The 15,836-nt window shown below is 41.7% G+C and overlaps 2 protein-coding genes across 2 annotated transcripts in view; both read right to left on the bottom strand.

Annotated features, from left to right (window-relative positions):
- Positions 1-623, bottom strand: part of fhl1 (four and a half LIM domains 1) — a 51,673-nt gene extending 51,050 nt beyond the window's left edge. The window contains exon 1 of the mRNA XM_062963681.1: positions 536-623. Within this exon, the coding sequence (XP_062819751.1) occupies positions 536-569 (34 nt within the window). The 5' untranslated portion in view covers positions 570-623. The remainder of the gene's footprint in view (positions 1-535) is intronic.
- slc9a6 (solute carrier family 9 member A6) overlaps positions 328-15,836 on the bottom strand; it is a 47,059-nt gene continuing 31,550 nt past the window's right edge. The window contains exons 14-16 of the mRNA XM_062963690.1: positions 14,335-14,414; positions 12,357-12,462; positions 328-8,207 (exon numbers count right to left, since the gene is read on the bottom strand). Of these exons, the coding sequence (XP_062819760.1) occupies positions 7,935-8,207; positions 12,357-12,462; positions 14,335-14,414 (459 nt within the window). The 3' untranslated portion in view covers positions 328-7,934. The remainder of the gene's footprint in view (positions 8,208-12,356; positions 12,463-14,334; positions 14,415-15,836) is intronic.

Below are 15,836 nucleotides of genomic sequence, written 5' to 3'. Positions count from 1 at the left end.
TAATTACTGTATTTATGAATTTAGCACCAAAATATCACGATGTATTGAAAACATTGACTACAAAAATGCGTTGGATAATCCAGAACGTTGGATAAGCGAGTGTTGGATAAGTGTACAAACCTCCCTTGCCTAGTTTCCAACACCTCACAATCTTTGAGGATGTCTTACATAGATGTGGGCGAAACGTCAGGAGAGAATGCTTCTGGAACATGGCCAGACAGTCCGGAAAACTCACAGCAACCCGGTGATTCTGGACATGAAAGCCTTCGGCAACACATTGAGAGCCCACTGCATTTCAAAACACAAATTAAAGACGCACAAACAAACTCAAACAAACTTGTGTTTATAGGCCCATGATTTTTGTTGTTGTTCACAGTGCAAGTAACAATAAAAGAATTAGTCATCATAAACCCGAAATAAAAGGTGCAATTTTGCTTTTTAAGTATATAATTACAAGAACATCACAACTAGAGCAGTTAATATACGATAGAAAACAGACAATTCCAACAGTAAAGTAAACCTGAACTCGACTGACCGTGTCTGTCGCTGGAGAATAAATCGACCTCCATTTGAACAAACAGACCATTTCAAGGGGGAAAGAGAACTCGAAAGAAACTTTTGTCAAGTTTTACCATCACCTGGGTTTAAAAGGTAATTGAGTTTCCCCACAGCTGTGTTTTGAGGCCATTAAGAACCATGGAAAAACAAGAAAATTAAAGACAAAGGACGCTATTCGGCAACAAAGAAATTAGTCAATACCATTTACTGTTAGTTCTTCCTTAAAGAAAGACCTGTTTGATCCGTATTCAAAGGTACTCTCAATTATTATTATTATTTTTATTATTCACATGCAATAAAATCCAGGATGGAAACGATCCCAAGATAAATATTAATTCGGTAAGTCGTTGTCGGCCTTAGAAGGACGAAAGTGGGCATGTCGACCGAACGAGCCCGACGACTAATTTGCAAAACGAGTGAATGGGAGTAAATATATATATATATATATATATATATATATATATATATATAGAGAGAGAGAGAGAGAGAGAGAGAGAGAGAACGTCAACAGAAAATGGAGTTTGGCAAAGATGTAGGAAAGAAATGGAAGGCGACATCCCCGAGAAAACGGTTCCAGGAAGAGCTTTTTCGAATTACGATTTTTCGTACCGGAAAAATCCCGATTTATTTGTTCAAAAAGGGACACTCCAGGAAGAATTAAGTACATTCAAGAGCCACAGTTTTGGGAAGTGATCCATAGTCCCCTGAAAGCTTGCTTTGTGGGATCCAACGGGAATCTTTTAACTACAAAAACAGTAGCCAGGCTATTTCGCTTGACATCACGAATCTTTTAACTACAAAAACAGTAGCCAGGCCATTTCGCTTGACATTAGGAATCTTTTAACTACAAAAACAATAGCCAGGCCATTTCGCTTGACATTAGGAATCTTTTAACTACAAAAACAGTAGCCAGGCCATTTCGCTTGACATCAGGAATCTTTTAACTACAAAAACAGTAGCCAGGCCATTTCGCTTGACATCAGGAATCTTTTAACTACAAAAACAGTAGCCAGGCCATTTCGCTTGATATCAGGAATCTTTTAACTACAAAAACAGTAGCCAGGCTATTTCGCTTGACATCACGAATCTTTTAACTACAAAAACAGTAGCCAGGCCATTTCGCTTGACATTAGGAATCTTTTAACTACAAAAACAGTAGCCAGGCCATTTCGCATGATATCAGGAATCTTTTAACTACAAAAACAGTAGCCAGGCCATTTCGCTTGACATCAAGAATCTTTTAACTACAAAAACAGTAGCCAGGCCATTTCGCTTGACATCAGGAATCTTTTAACTACAAAAACAGTAGCCAGGCCATTTCGCTTGACATCAGGAATCTTTTAACTACAAAAACAGTAGCCAGGCCATTTCGCTTGACATTAGGAATCTTTTAACTACAAAAACAGTAGCCAGGCTATTTCGCTTGATATCAGGAATCTTTTAACTACAAAAACAGTAGCCAGGCCATTTCGCTTGACATCAGGAATCTTTTAACTACAAAAACAGTAGCCAGGCCATTTCGCTTGACATTAGGAATCTTTTAACTACAAAAACAGTAGCCAGGCTATTTCGCTTGATATCAAGAATCTTTTAACTACAAAGGCATTAGTCCAGTTGTTTTGCTTGATGCCTTTCTATACTATCATACTGTATGTATGGGGACCGCCTTCCAGAAGTGTTACCTTATTGTTCTGTCTATATATTCTCTCCATCTTTTGCAATGCAATTGTTTTCCTTGCCCCTCAAAAAAACATAAACCAGAGGTGATATTACTAGGAAGATGCAATCTTTCAATCTGGGAAATCAACAAGAAGCATTTAACTACAAAGAGAGTAGGCAAGTCATTTTGCTTGACAATATTTCTGGAGTGTTTTCATAGCATACAATGCCATAGAATGATGTCAAGCAAAGTGACTTGGCTGCTGTCTTTGTAGTTAAAAGCTTCCTGTTGGATTCAAGAAAACAAGTACAATGAGTTACCTTATTGTACTATATGTGTATATACAGGGCCGGTTGTTACTAGGCGGCCGCTAACGCGGCCGCCTCGGGCGCTGGCTGCTAGGGGCGCTGTCGAGGCGTCGACAGCGACCCGTAGCGCCACCGACGCCTCCGGTGTTGGCGCGGGCCCGCGGGGCTTCAATCCCCGCGCCCGCGCCAAGCACCTAGGCCATTTTGCCCTTAGTAACAAACTAAGGGCAAAAATGGCCTATCTGTGCTGTGCGCATGCGCACAGCCAGATAAGCCATTTTTGCCCTTAGTTTGTTACTAAGGGCAAAATGGCCTAGCTGTGCTGTGCGCACGCGCACAGCACAGCTAGGCCATTCGGGCCTTACTTCCTGGTCGCGGCCAGGGCACGCTGGGCGGGGGGCGGGGCCAACTCTGGCCCCGCCCCCCGCACTATTCGCCCTGGCCCCGCCTCCCACACAGCGTGGGAGGCGGGGCCAGGGCACGCTGGGCGGGGCCAGGGCATCGGAGGCGGGGCCGGTGGCGGGGGCGCTTTTTAGCACCCCCGCTTAACATTTAAAAATATCTCCGGCCGGCCCTGTGTATATACTATAGAATATTGTTAAGCAAAGTGACTTGACTACTGTCTTTGTAATTAAATGCTTTCTGTTGGATTCAAGAAAGCAAGTACAATGTGTTACCTTATTGTACTATATATGTGTATACTATAGAATATTGTTAAGCAAAGTGATTTGGCTAACGTCTTTGTAGTTAAAAGTTTCCTGTTGGATTCAAAAAAGCAAGTACAATGTGTTACCTTATTGTACTGTGTGTGTGTGTGTGTGTGTATGTACATATATATATATACACACACACACACACACACACACTATAGAATATTGTTAAGCAAAGTGTCTCGGCTGCCGTCTTTGTAGTTAAAAGCTTACTGTTAGATTCCAGAAAGCAAGTACAATGTGTACTTATTCTACTATATCTTTCTATTTCTATCTATCTGTGTATCTATTCTATAGAATAGTTAAGCCAAATGACTTAGCTGCTGTCTTTGTAGTTAAAAGCTTCCTGTTGGATTCCAGAAAGCAATGAGTGTTATCTTATTGTAGTATATATATATTTCTTCTTTTGCAACACATTTGTCTTCCTTGCCCCAAAAAACATAAACCAGAGATGCTATTGCCGTGAAGATGTGATCTGTCAATTCAAGAGGTAGAGGGGAAATCAACAAGAAACTTTTAACTACAAAGACAGTAGAAGCCAATTCAAGTCGCTTAACGATATTATATAATATTATATAGTAGGAGCCCCGCAAAGAGTGGCTTTATTATACTGTCTATATATTCTTTTCCTCATTTACAGTATCATTGCTTCCTTGCCCCAAAAACATAAACCAGAGGGATCTTATATGGAAAATGTAAATTTTCAATCCAAGAGGTAGAGGGGAAATCAGAAGAGGAAGCTTTTAACAACAAAGACAACAGACAATTCATTTTGTTTGACACCATACAGGCATCTTTTTGTAAACCTGGTTATGTCTCTTAACAAAAATGGGTACGTTGGTATCGATACTTCTTCTAAGAAGCTTCCATTCCGAAATGTGTCACTTTTAATAAACGTTTCCATGTAAACAAGTGGCAAATCCGCAATTCCACTGCACAGAGATGAAGAGAGGAAGCTTTGAGACTAGTAAGTAATGGTACTTATATGAGCCCCACAAATTGTAACCTTATTGTACTGTCTATATATCATTTCCTCTTGTTTTCGTTGCACGGTAAGCTCAAGAACATCAACCAAAGGGACGTTACAGGAAAGGTACAATCTTCCAATTAAAGGGGTAGAAGGGAAAGCAGAAGAGGAAGGTTGTAACTACAAAGACAGTAGTCCTTTTGCTTGACAACGTTCTCTAGTACAGTAGAGTTCCGGTTAACCGACTTCCGGTTAACCGACACTCCGTATTATCCGACATCCCAGGCCCCTTGGGAGGCGCTCATGCACGTTGCTAGGTAGCTTGCTATCTACCTAGCAACGCGCACAGGCACCTCCCAAGAGGCAGGGCGACGAGCAGAGAAGCGCCTGTGTGCGTTGCTAGGTAGATAGCAAGCTACCTAGCAACGCGCACAGGCCCTTCCCAAGGTGAGCACCCGGCTTAGCGAAGCGCCTGTGCGCGTTGCTAGGTAGCTTGTTATCTACCTAGCAACACGCAGGGCACCTCCCAAGAGGCGGAGCAGAAGCGCTCCTGCATGTTGCTAGGTAGCTTGCTATCTACCTAGCAACGTGCACGGGACACTTCCTTCAACCGGCTTGCTGGATAATAGGGCCTCCCTATTATCCGTCAGATCCAGTTATTCGACATTCGGCCTGCCCGTTTATGTCGAAAAAACGGGACTCTACTGTATTTTATACTGTGATCTTCTGTAAACCAGGTTAATTGTCTCTGGTTGAAACATAAACAGGATCTTGTATAAACCCGTCTAGGAAAAAGCCTCCAAGAAAATATTACAACGCACGAGTGATGTAAGAACTGTTTCCTATCATTATTCTTCTTCTAATATTAAAAACACACAGACATCATATTAAATCATACACGTACAAACATATTATGGGATTCCTGCATGGCAGGGAAAAAAAGGAGAAGACGTTGTGGAACGAAGCAACCAACGGCTAACAATGGGAAACGGCATTTCCACGGTGCAATGGAAGGCCTTGCTTTTCTCGCACAAACCGGCCGAGAAATGGAACCAGATCTTCTAAAGAAACCTCCCTATATGCAAAACAAAGATTATTCTTGACTCGTTGAAGCCAGAATTCATACTTTTAGGAGTCATAGAAGCTGTGATTCTGGGGAAGCCGAAAACCACATGGATGTATATACTTAAGGCATGTAATTCGGACCTGAGAACACACAGAAGTGTTTCAAAAAAAGGAAAACGGTGACTTTGTTTAATGTGTGGTCCAAGGCTTCCATGGCCAGAATCATTTTCCAGACTGTGTGGACATGTCCCAGAAACATTCTCTCCTGATGTTTCGCCCACATCTATGGCAGGCATCCTCAGAGGCTGTGAGGTCTGTTGAAATCCACAAGCATGTGGGCAATTTCAACAGGAAGGAGGAAAACATGAAAATGAACAAAATGTGGCTACTAGTTTTGAAAAAAAACTCTAAAATCAGGACAGTAAATAAAGAACAACACTCAGAAAACGGGGGAATTCCAGACAGGAAACAATCAGGGCCAGCTAACACCTCCCAACAAAAGATTCCTGCAGGCAGGAAGCAACCAGGGTTTGAAGCTGCAAGGTTATTCATTGCTAATCTAGATGGCTAGTTGCAACATTCACACTTGCCTCAAACAAAATTCTTTCTCCCACCATGGGCATCATTCCATAGATATATAAATATATCAACTTCACTTGCCTAGTTTCCAACAGACCTCACAACCTTTGAGGATGCCTGCCATAGATGTGGTGAAACATCAGGAGAGAATGCTTCTGGAACATGGCCACAGAGACTGAAAAACTCACAACCACCCAGTGATTCTGGCCATGAACGTCTTCAACAACACAGTGTTACCTGGTTTTGGCTCTAAAACGATTTGGATAAATAATATCCAAATGAAGCCAAAACCCCGTTATTGAAAAAAAGGGAAGACTTTTTTGATATTTTATGGGGGGAAATCTGAACCCAGATACATCTTCCACCGCAAAAATTCCTGCATCCCTTAATGCATTTATTGCATTTATTGAATGCATTTATTAATTTATTTATTCTTTATTATTGAATGCAGTTAATGCATTTATTGAAATGTATCCATCCAATCATGGACTCCACTTTTATGGTCCTTTTATTTTAAAGAATAGTGTGATTTGGGATAAAAATGGAAGCAATTGGGTTTGCAACTTGGGGAGGGGGCAGGTTGGAATCTGACCCCTAGTTTCCCAAAAAAATTGAAGAATAAGCCAAAGAAGCAGATGTACTCCTACTTGATCCTACGACGACTGGGTCCGACAGTCGCTAAGTTTGAAATGGAGTGTTGTTATGCTCATGCCTGGATAGCATTACAGTACCTCTGACTGTAAGAAGATCTGTCAATGGTTAAGTCAAAGGGGAATATATATATATATATATATATATATATATATATATATATATATATACACACACACACACACACACACACACACACACACACACACACACACACACATATACATCTGAGCTGTACATAAAAAATATGACATTCAGAATCCTCAGCCTCTCAAAACTGTCCACTGCACCGTTAAGGAAGAAAATAGCAAAATGACTGCAAGATATAGCCGAATACGTCGAGTGTCGTATCAGCACATTGTTCGCGGCTTCTCCTTGGGCAAAAAAAGAAAACAAACGTCGTTCTTTCTCGTCAAGCAAGAACAAAACCCAAAGGCTTTCCTCGCTCTGTTCAAGACGCAAAAGCATGCGGAGTGACCGAACGAAAGTGCAACTATACAGTAAGGTGGACGGACAGACAACCAGCTCCCTTTCGGTGCCACCGAATAATAATAATAATTGTCTAAAATGCCTCTTTTTAAAAACCGGAAATCTCTCGGCTTCACAGCACGGTGGCCTTTTCGGAAACGACGCAACACACAGAAACATTGGTGCGTCAACAAGGCACGGCTACCCAAAACGGTTACAAGGGAACCCGGCGACAGCTTCATCATCTCCTCTGTTAGAAATATTATCGAACTCTCTACGAGAGAAAGAAAGCCAAGCTGCGACTCCGACACGAATGGTGAACCCTCGTCCTAAGGGATATTTAAGACCAACCAAAAGCAGAACCTGTTGCCATCCTTTTCGTAAATAATTCCCAATGACTTCCGCCAACGAGACGTCAAAAACTAAACCTCAGAGCCTCAACTGTAGACTAACACTGTAGGATTCGAAGGCAGTTTTGTTCAGACTTATCCGAGTCAACCTCAAAAGAAAAGTCCAAATCTGAGTCCAAAGAAAAGGCCAAGATGCTCCAAAACAGTCACCCCCTAAACTTTACAAAGCCACTCCGCTGGGCAGCTAAAACTCAATGCTTGGAAGAAGCCAGCTTTCTTATCACCACCTTTTTCCTTTCCGATCTCCGAGAAGCAACGGCAAATTATGAAAACCATCAAGAAAAGCAGATTGGTTTATACAGTCGAGAAGGACAAGCTGCTTCCTCTGCACCCGCTACGGCAAAAAGGTCCTTCCCGAAACAGTTCCGCCACTCGAGTCGTTTCTCAGCCGTCTCGTCGTATTTTTCTCTCTCCTGACACCATATAAATAAGTCATATTTATACAGCTTAAGACATTCGGAAACATGCAGTAGGTTTGTGTGTGTGTCGTAGGTAGTACGTTTCCGCTTTCTTCACAATCGATAGTTGGGTCTTGGTCTCCAGCGGAGCGACGGGGCCCTAAGCCGGGCCGTGCCGGGCGTTGTCTATGACGCCGGAGGGGGGCTCAGAGTCGTCCATGGGCAGGACCAGGCGGGTGCCCCGAATGACCAGTTCGTGGTCCCCAAAGGCCAGCTCCTGGTCCAGGGGGTCTTCGGAGCCGTTGCCAGCCGGCCTCCGACCCGCGGTGGATGTCAAGGAATCCGAGTTGACGGCCGAGTCGCCGTAAGTCAAGCTGATGTCGCCGTCGTTCAGAATGAGGTCCGAGTCGTCGTCCTTCAGCTGCTCCTGGTTCTGGACAGAAAGCAAAGCACCAGTTTAGTGAGTTACAAACATCCAACTTACAAACAACTCCTACCCTGTTTCCCCGAAAATAAAACATCCCCTGAAAATAAGACCTAGTAGAGGTTTTGCTGAATTGATAAATATAAGGCCTCCCCAAAAGTAAGACCTAGCAAACTTTGCGTTTGGAAGCAGAGCATGCAGGATCGATAAATGTACGTACCATAGATGGTTTTACATGGAAATAATGGTAGTAACAATAAATTCTTGATAGGATTCACAGTTTGTCTGTTTTTGCTGGTTTGTGATGACAGCTACTGTACAATCTATATATATAAAAGGGTAATGAAATTTCGGCCTAGGACAAAACAACAAAACTACACATTCTAGAAACACTAAACTTGGCAGCACAACCCCTCTACGTTCATATAACAAAAAGAAAAGAAAAATAAAGTCCTAATTAGAGGGAGAGGAATAATTGTTTTTATCCAATTGCTGCCAGTTAGAAGGCTAAGCTCCATCAGGGGAAAACCTTTACCCTGTACCTTAACTACCACCAATTCCTCAATACTTTATTTCCCATACCAACATACTTCCCGCAGCAACGCGTGGCCGGGCACAGCTAGTATATAATAAATGTTCATTTTTTTGTTCAACAATAAATGTGAATTCTTCTTCATGGAAAAATAAGTCATCACCTGAAAATAAGACCTAGAGCATATTTGGGAGGAAAAATTAATATAAGACTGTCTTATTTTCGGAGAAACACGGTAGTTAAGAAGGAGGCTGAGACAACAGGTGAGAGAAATTGGCTGGACACAAATTTTCAGTGGGAATATACTGAGAGTCCTCTATTTGTAGATTTGACTCTTGCAAATTTGAGAGGACGTTGGAATTAAATCCATGTGTTGTGACTCAGCCTTTGTGTGACTCTGATGAGGATTCTGGGATTCAGTTTCAAGATGATGAGATTCAGGTTCAGGATGAGTTTGGAATTATGGGATTCAGGTGCAGTTTTCAATTGTTTCTCAAGACGCTCCTGACACGAGAAAAAAATACATCTGCACAAGCAAAATGCTGCAAAAAGTCTTTGTGAAATTGAGATATAAATCCATCTGCTCCTAACTATAGAGCACATTTTAAGGGATGGTAGGATAATCCAAAACACTCAAAAGACATTGGAGGATGAAATGGAAGGTCACTCTCAATGGGAACTATTGTTGTTGTTATTGTTAATAATAATAATAATAATAATAATAATAATAATAATAATAATACAACTATGTGGGCCAAATGATTCATTGGAACTTATGCCTCAAGTACCACCTCCCTGCAGTAAAGAACTGGTGGGATCACAAACCTGCAAAAGTATTGGAAAATGAGCAGGCAAAGGTACTGTGGGACTTCCGAATCCAGACTGACAAAGTTCTGGAACACAACACACCAGACATCACAGTTGTGGAAAAGAACAAGGTTTGGATCATTGATGTCGCCATCCCAGGTGACAGTCGCATTGACGAAAAACAACATGAAAAACTCAGCCGCTATCAGGACCTCAGGATTGAACTTCAAAGACTCTGACAGAAACCAGTGCAGGTGGTCCCGGTGGTGATGGGCACATTGGGTGCCGTGCCAAAAGATCTCAGCCGGCATTTGGAAACAATAGACATTGACAAAATCACGATTTGCCAACTGCAAAAGGCCACCCTACTGGGATCTGCACGCATCATCCGAAAATACATCACACAGTCCTAGACACTTAGGAAGTGTTCGACTTGTGATTTTGTGATACGAAATCCAGCATGTCTATCTTGTTTGCTGTGTCATAACAAAATAATAATAATAATGCAATAAAATAATAACAATGTTGTTATTGTTATTGTTATTAATAATAAAATGCAATAATAATAATAATAATAATAATAATAATAATAATAATAATAATAATAATGTATTATTTATTTATTTCTATCCTGCTTTTTTCTCTCCACAAAGGAGACTCAAGTTTGGATAATAAAATTATTAATTAGGATCATGAAATGCAATGTTGAAATATCTTGACCAGACATTCCAAGAAACTAAATGCTGGACAGGACAGGACAGACTCTGGTCTGATCGAAAAAGCCTGTCTTTGCATCTTAGCAAGTCGCTTCGCAGTTGATGGCTGCCATGTGCAAAGAGTGTGTCTACACTGCAGAACGAATGCAGTTTGGCACCACTTCAACTGCCACGGCTCAATGCTACGGACTCGTTTGGGGAGGCACCCATGAATCCTGTGGCGCAGGCGGGAGAGCAAGCCAGTGCAATTAACTGCAATGAATCACTCTGACCAGGAGGTCATGAGTTCGAGGCCCGCATGGAGCCTATGTTTGTCTTGTCTTTGTTCTATGTTAAAAGGCATTGAATGTTTGCCTATATGTGTAATGTGATCCGCCCTGAGTCCCCTTTGGGGTGAGAAAAAAGGGTGGAATATAAATGCTGTAAATAAATGTAAATAAATAAATAAAATCCAAAATATATTATATGTATATACAATATATTATATTACTAAACCCTGCTGGTTCTCCTGGACATCTCTGCGGCTTTCGATACCATCGACCATGGTATCCTTCTGGGGAGGCTCTCCGGGATGGGACTGGGTGGCACTGTTTTGCAGTGGCTCCGGTCCTTCCTGGAGGGCCGTTCCCAGATGGTGAAGCTGGGGGACACCTGCTCGGACCCCTGGCCTTTGACCTGTGGGGTCCCGCAAGGGTCTATTTTATCCCCCATGCTATTTAACATCTACATGAAACCGCTGGGAGAGGTCATCCGGAGTTTTGGAGGGTGTTGCCATCTCTACGCGGATGACACGCAAATCCACTACTCGTTCCCATCTGACTCCAAGGAAGCCCCTCGGATTCTGAACCAGTGCCTGGCCGCTGTGGCGGACTGGATGAGGAGAGACAAGCTGAGGATCAATCCTGACAAGACAGAGGCCCTCCTGGTCAGTCGTGCGGCAGATCGGGGTATTGGGTGGCAACCTGTGCTGGACGGGGTTGCACTCCCCCTGAAATCACAGGTCCGCAGTTTGGGGGTCCTCCTGGATTCAGCGCTGACGCTTGAAGCACAGGTGTCGGCGGTGGCCGGGAGGGCTTTTGCACAACTCAAACTTGTGCGCCAACTGCGACCATACCTCGTGAAGTCTGACTTGACCACGGTGGTCCGTGCCCTAGTTACCTCTAGACTGGACTACTGTAATGCACTCTACGTGGGGCTTCCCTTGAAGACGGCCCGGAAGTTACAGCTGGTCCAACGTTCGGCCGCCAGACTAATAACGGGGGCGAGTTACAGGGAGAGATCTACTCCCCTGTTTAAGGAGCTCCACTGGCTGCCGTTCATCTTCCGGTCCCAATTCAAGGTGCAGACCATCACCTATAAAGCCCTAAACGGTTTGGGACCCGCCTACCTTCGTGACCGTATCTCCTATCATAAACCTGCCCGACCTCTCCGATCATCAGGGGAGGCCCTCCTGTCGCCACTACCTATATCTCAGGCTCGCCTTGTAGGAACAAGGGAGAGGGCCTTCTCTGCGGTGGCCCCTCGCTTGTGGAACTCATTGCCCATTGAAATCAGGCAAGCCCCCACCCTTTTAGCCTTCAGGAAAGATTTAAAAACATGGCTCTTCCGGTGTGCTTTCGGAGAGTAAATGTTCTATGCTACTCCCCCCCGATATTTATCCTCTAGACTGGTTCACTATCTGATGTCCCGTCCCTCGAGGTTTTATTCTGATCCCTTTCTCACCCAGAGTTTTAATTTTTAATCTAGTTTTTAAATGTAGTATTCATGCGGCCCACTCGTGTTATATTGCTGTTTTGATCTTATGTTGTACTGTTTATTTTATGTAATGTATTATTTAATTGTATTATGTTATGGTTTATTGTATTGTCTTGGGCATGGCCCCATGTAAGCCGCCCCGAGTCCCCATTGGGGAGATGGTGGCGGGGTATAAATAAAGTTTTATTATTATTATTATTATTAAAAGGGCATAGGACTGAATTGTGGGGGTTAAAGTGGAATAGTGGACGCTCTAAGTGTGCAGTGTGGATACTAACAAAGTAAGAAAAGCAACAAATGTGTGGGAAAGGCTACAAAAACAACCTGTTGTGAGGTTCCTCCTCTCACCTCGTAGGCCTGGGGGCTTGTCAAGCAACTCGCAATGGGCCCGCAGCAACTCGGGAGGGTTGTCGTCAAAGGCGGGCCGCTGTGCGTCAGAAGGGGCTTCAAGTAGCTGGAAACACAGTGAAGGAAATGCAACGCCTGGATACAAGTCAGACTGAGGCTGAGAGAGTGTCGCCTGCCCAAGGTGAGCGAATGACATTGCATGAAATCGTACGAGAATCCTAGAGTCATAAGGGACCTCTAAAGGTAGTACAGTAGAGTCTCACTTATCCAACATAAACAGGCCGGCAGAACGTTGGATAAGCAAATATGTTGGATAATAAGGAGAGATTAAGGAGAAGCCTATTAAACATCAAATTAGGTTATGATTTTACAAATTAAGCACCAAAACATCATGTTATACAACAAATTTGACAGAAAAAGTAGTTCAATATGCAGTAATGCTATGTAGTAATTACTGTATTTACAAATTTAGCACCAAAATATCACGATGTATTGAGAACATTGACTACAAAAACGCGTTGGATAATCCAGAACGTTGGATAAGCGAATGTTGGATAAGTGAGATTCTACTGTATTATCTAACCCACATTCCTGGCTTTGCTGAATGGGGATTCGAACTCAAGCCTCCCTAGTCTCTAATGCAGGGGTCCTCAAACTTTTAAAGCAGAGGCCCGGTCCACAATCCTTCAGACTGTGGAGGGGCCAAATTATCATTTGAAGAAAAAAACAACAAATTCTTATGCACACTGCATATGTCTTATTTGTAGTGCAAATAAGAACAACAACAATGAAAGAACGATACAATATTTAAAAATGAAAACAATTGTAACCAACATAAACCTATCAGTAGTGTGGGCCTGCTTCTGGCCAATGAGATAGTCAAGTTAATTAGGATTGTTGTTGTGTGCCTTCAAGTCATTTCAGACTTTGGGCGAGCCTAAGTCTAAAATTATTTATTTATTCATTTACTACATTTATTTATTACATTTATATCCCGCCCTTCTCACCCCGAAGGGGACTCAGAGCAGCTGTATATATAAAAGGGTAATGAAATTTCAGCCTACGACAAAACAACAAAACTACACATCCCAGAAACACTAAACTTGGCAGCACAACCCCTCATCCATGCCTCTACGTTCATACAACAAAAAGAAAAGAAAAATAAACTCCTAATTAGAGGGAGAGGAATAATTGTTTTTATCCAATTGCTGCCAGTTTGAAGGCTAAGCTCCGCCTACTTGGTCTCCTAGCAACCCACTCAGCAAGGGGACAGGCAGAGTTAGACCTCACATAGGCCTATAAAATACAGATTATCTGATTTTAACTGGATTATATGGCAGTGTAGACTCAAGGCCCTTCCACACAGCTATATAACCCATTTATAATGGACTTAATGTCAGGGGAAAACCTTAACCCTTTACCTTAACTACCACCAATTCCTCAAGACTTTATTTCTCATACCACTATACTTCGCCACAGCAACACGTGGCCGGGCAAAGCTAGTACAATATATATTATTAGCATAGCACAATATTAGCATTATATATTAGTATATTGAACTATACCACTATACTGAACTATATTAATATTATTATATGGTATTATTACTACTATTATATTGTATAACATTATAATATTATTATCAATATTATATGTATATACAATATATTATATTATTAAAATGATATAAAATATTATATTATAAAACTGGGGGTGGGGGCCAGGTAAATGACCTTGAGGGCCGCATCCGGCCCCCGGGCCTTAGTTTGGGGACCCCTGCTCTAATGGACTAAACTTCGGGAGATCGAAATAACTGCCAGCTGCCAATGGGACAGGGCTCAATGCCAGGTCATTGGCGCATTGACAGACAGGAATCCGCAGCTGAGCAGGAAATCCCTCTCAAAGAGGTGAGAAGGGCCTGGCGAGGATCTTGTTTTGATCCCAAGCGATCGGTGACCTCTGTGAATGTAAAGGATACTTATGGTCAAAGTTGTACCAAAGTCGGAAGAGCCAGGCGCTCTCCGCTTTGGTGCTCCGCCTTTCATTTTCCGGCAAGCCCTGGAAAAGAGCCAGAGAGACACAATTAGCAATAGTAAACAATTCTCCTCAATTAATGGGGCCGGGCTGTGGCGCAAGCCGGTGAGCAGCCTGCTGCAATAAATCACTCTGACCATGAGGTCATGAGTTCGAGGCCAGCCCGTGGCGGGGTGAGCACCCGTCAATTAAAAATAAAAAATAGCCCCTGCTCGTTGCTGACCTAGCAACCCAAAAGATAGTTGCATCTATCAAGTAGGAAATAAGGTAGCACTTATAAAAAAGTGGGGAGGCAAGTTTAACTAATTTACGACTTGGAATGAGGAAGTGCCGTATGAGTGGATGATGAAGCAGCTGCTCCCCCCTGTGGCCGGAATCGAACATCCCCTCAGAAGAAGGTTAAATTGCCTCTGCGTCTGTCTCTGTCTCTGTTCTATGTGTTTATGAGCATTGAATGTTTGCCCTATATATGTATATAATGTGATCCACCCTGAGTCCCCTTCGGTGTGAGAAGGGCGAAATATACATACTGTAAATAATTAAATAAATAAATAATCAATCAATAGATTGGTTATCAATTAATCAATAAACTGATTGACTATGAATTAATGAATTCATCCATTGGATTGATTAATAATCAATGAATTGATTGATGGATTATAAATTAATCAATCAATTGGCTACCAATTTATTGTTTATTTGTTTTTTGTTTACAACATTTTTACCCCGCCTTTCTCACCCGAGGGGACTCAAGGCGGCTTACAACACCCGGCAAGATTCAATGACAAACAATCAATAAAATTAACAACACATTTAAAACCATTCACAGTAAAAATACATTATACAAACATTAAAAAGCATTAAAAACATACAAATTACTTAATTCCATTCTTCCAAGAACCTTGTACATAGACTTTAATTCATAAATTGATTGATTAATTCACAACAATAAATAAAAAATAATTGATTAATAATCAATCATCAATGAATTGATTTATTGAATAATTAATAACACATTTGACAGTCAATTAATTTATTGATTGATTAATAACCAATAAATCAATCAACTGATTGATTGACTATCAATCAATCAATTAATTGATTAATAACCAATGAATTGATTGATTTATTGGTTATCAACTAATCAATTAATAATAATAATAATACTTTATTTTTGTATCCCGCCACCATCTCCCTGAAGGGAATCGGGGCAACTAACATGGGGACGGGCCCAAAAGACAAAATACAAGCAATTGATTTATTATCAATCAATCAGCTGATTGATTAAGAACCAGTGGATTAATTAATCTATTGATTTATTGATAATCAATTTATTAATTAATAATCAATCAATTGATTGATTAATAACCAATGAATTGATTGATTTATTGGTTATTAATTAATCCATCAATTGGTTTATTAATAACAAGGAATTAATTAATCTAT

Source organism: Anolis carolinensis, unplaced genomic scaffold (assembly GCF_035594765.1).
Source record: "Anolis carolinensis isolate JA03-04 unplaced genomic scaffold, rAnoCar3.1.pri scaffold_12, whole genome shotgun sequence".
NCBI lineage: Eukaryota > Metazoa > Chordata > Lepidosauria > Squamata > Dactyloidae > Anolis > Anolis carolinensis.
This window is presented reverse-complemented; position numbering and strand designations above follow the sequence as displayed.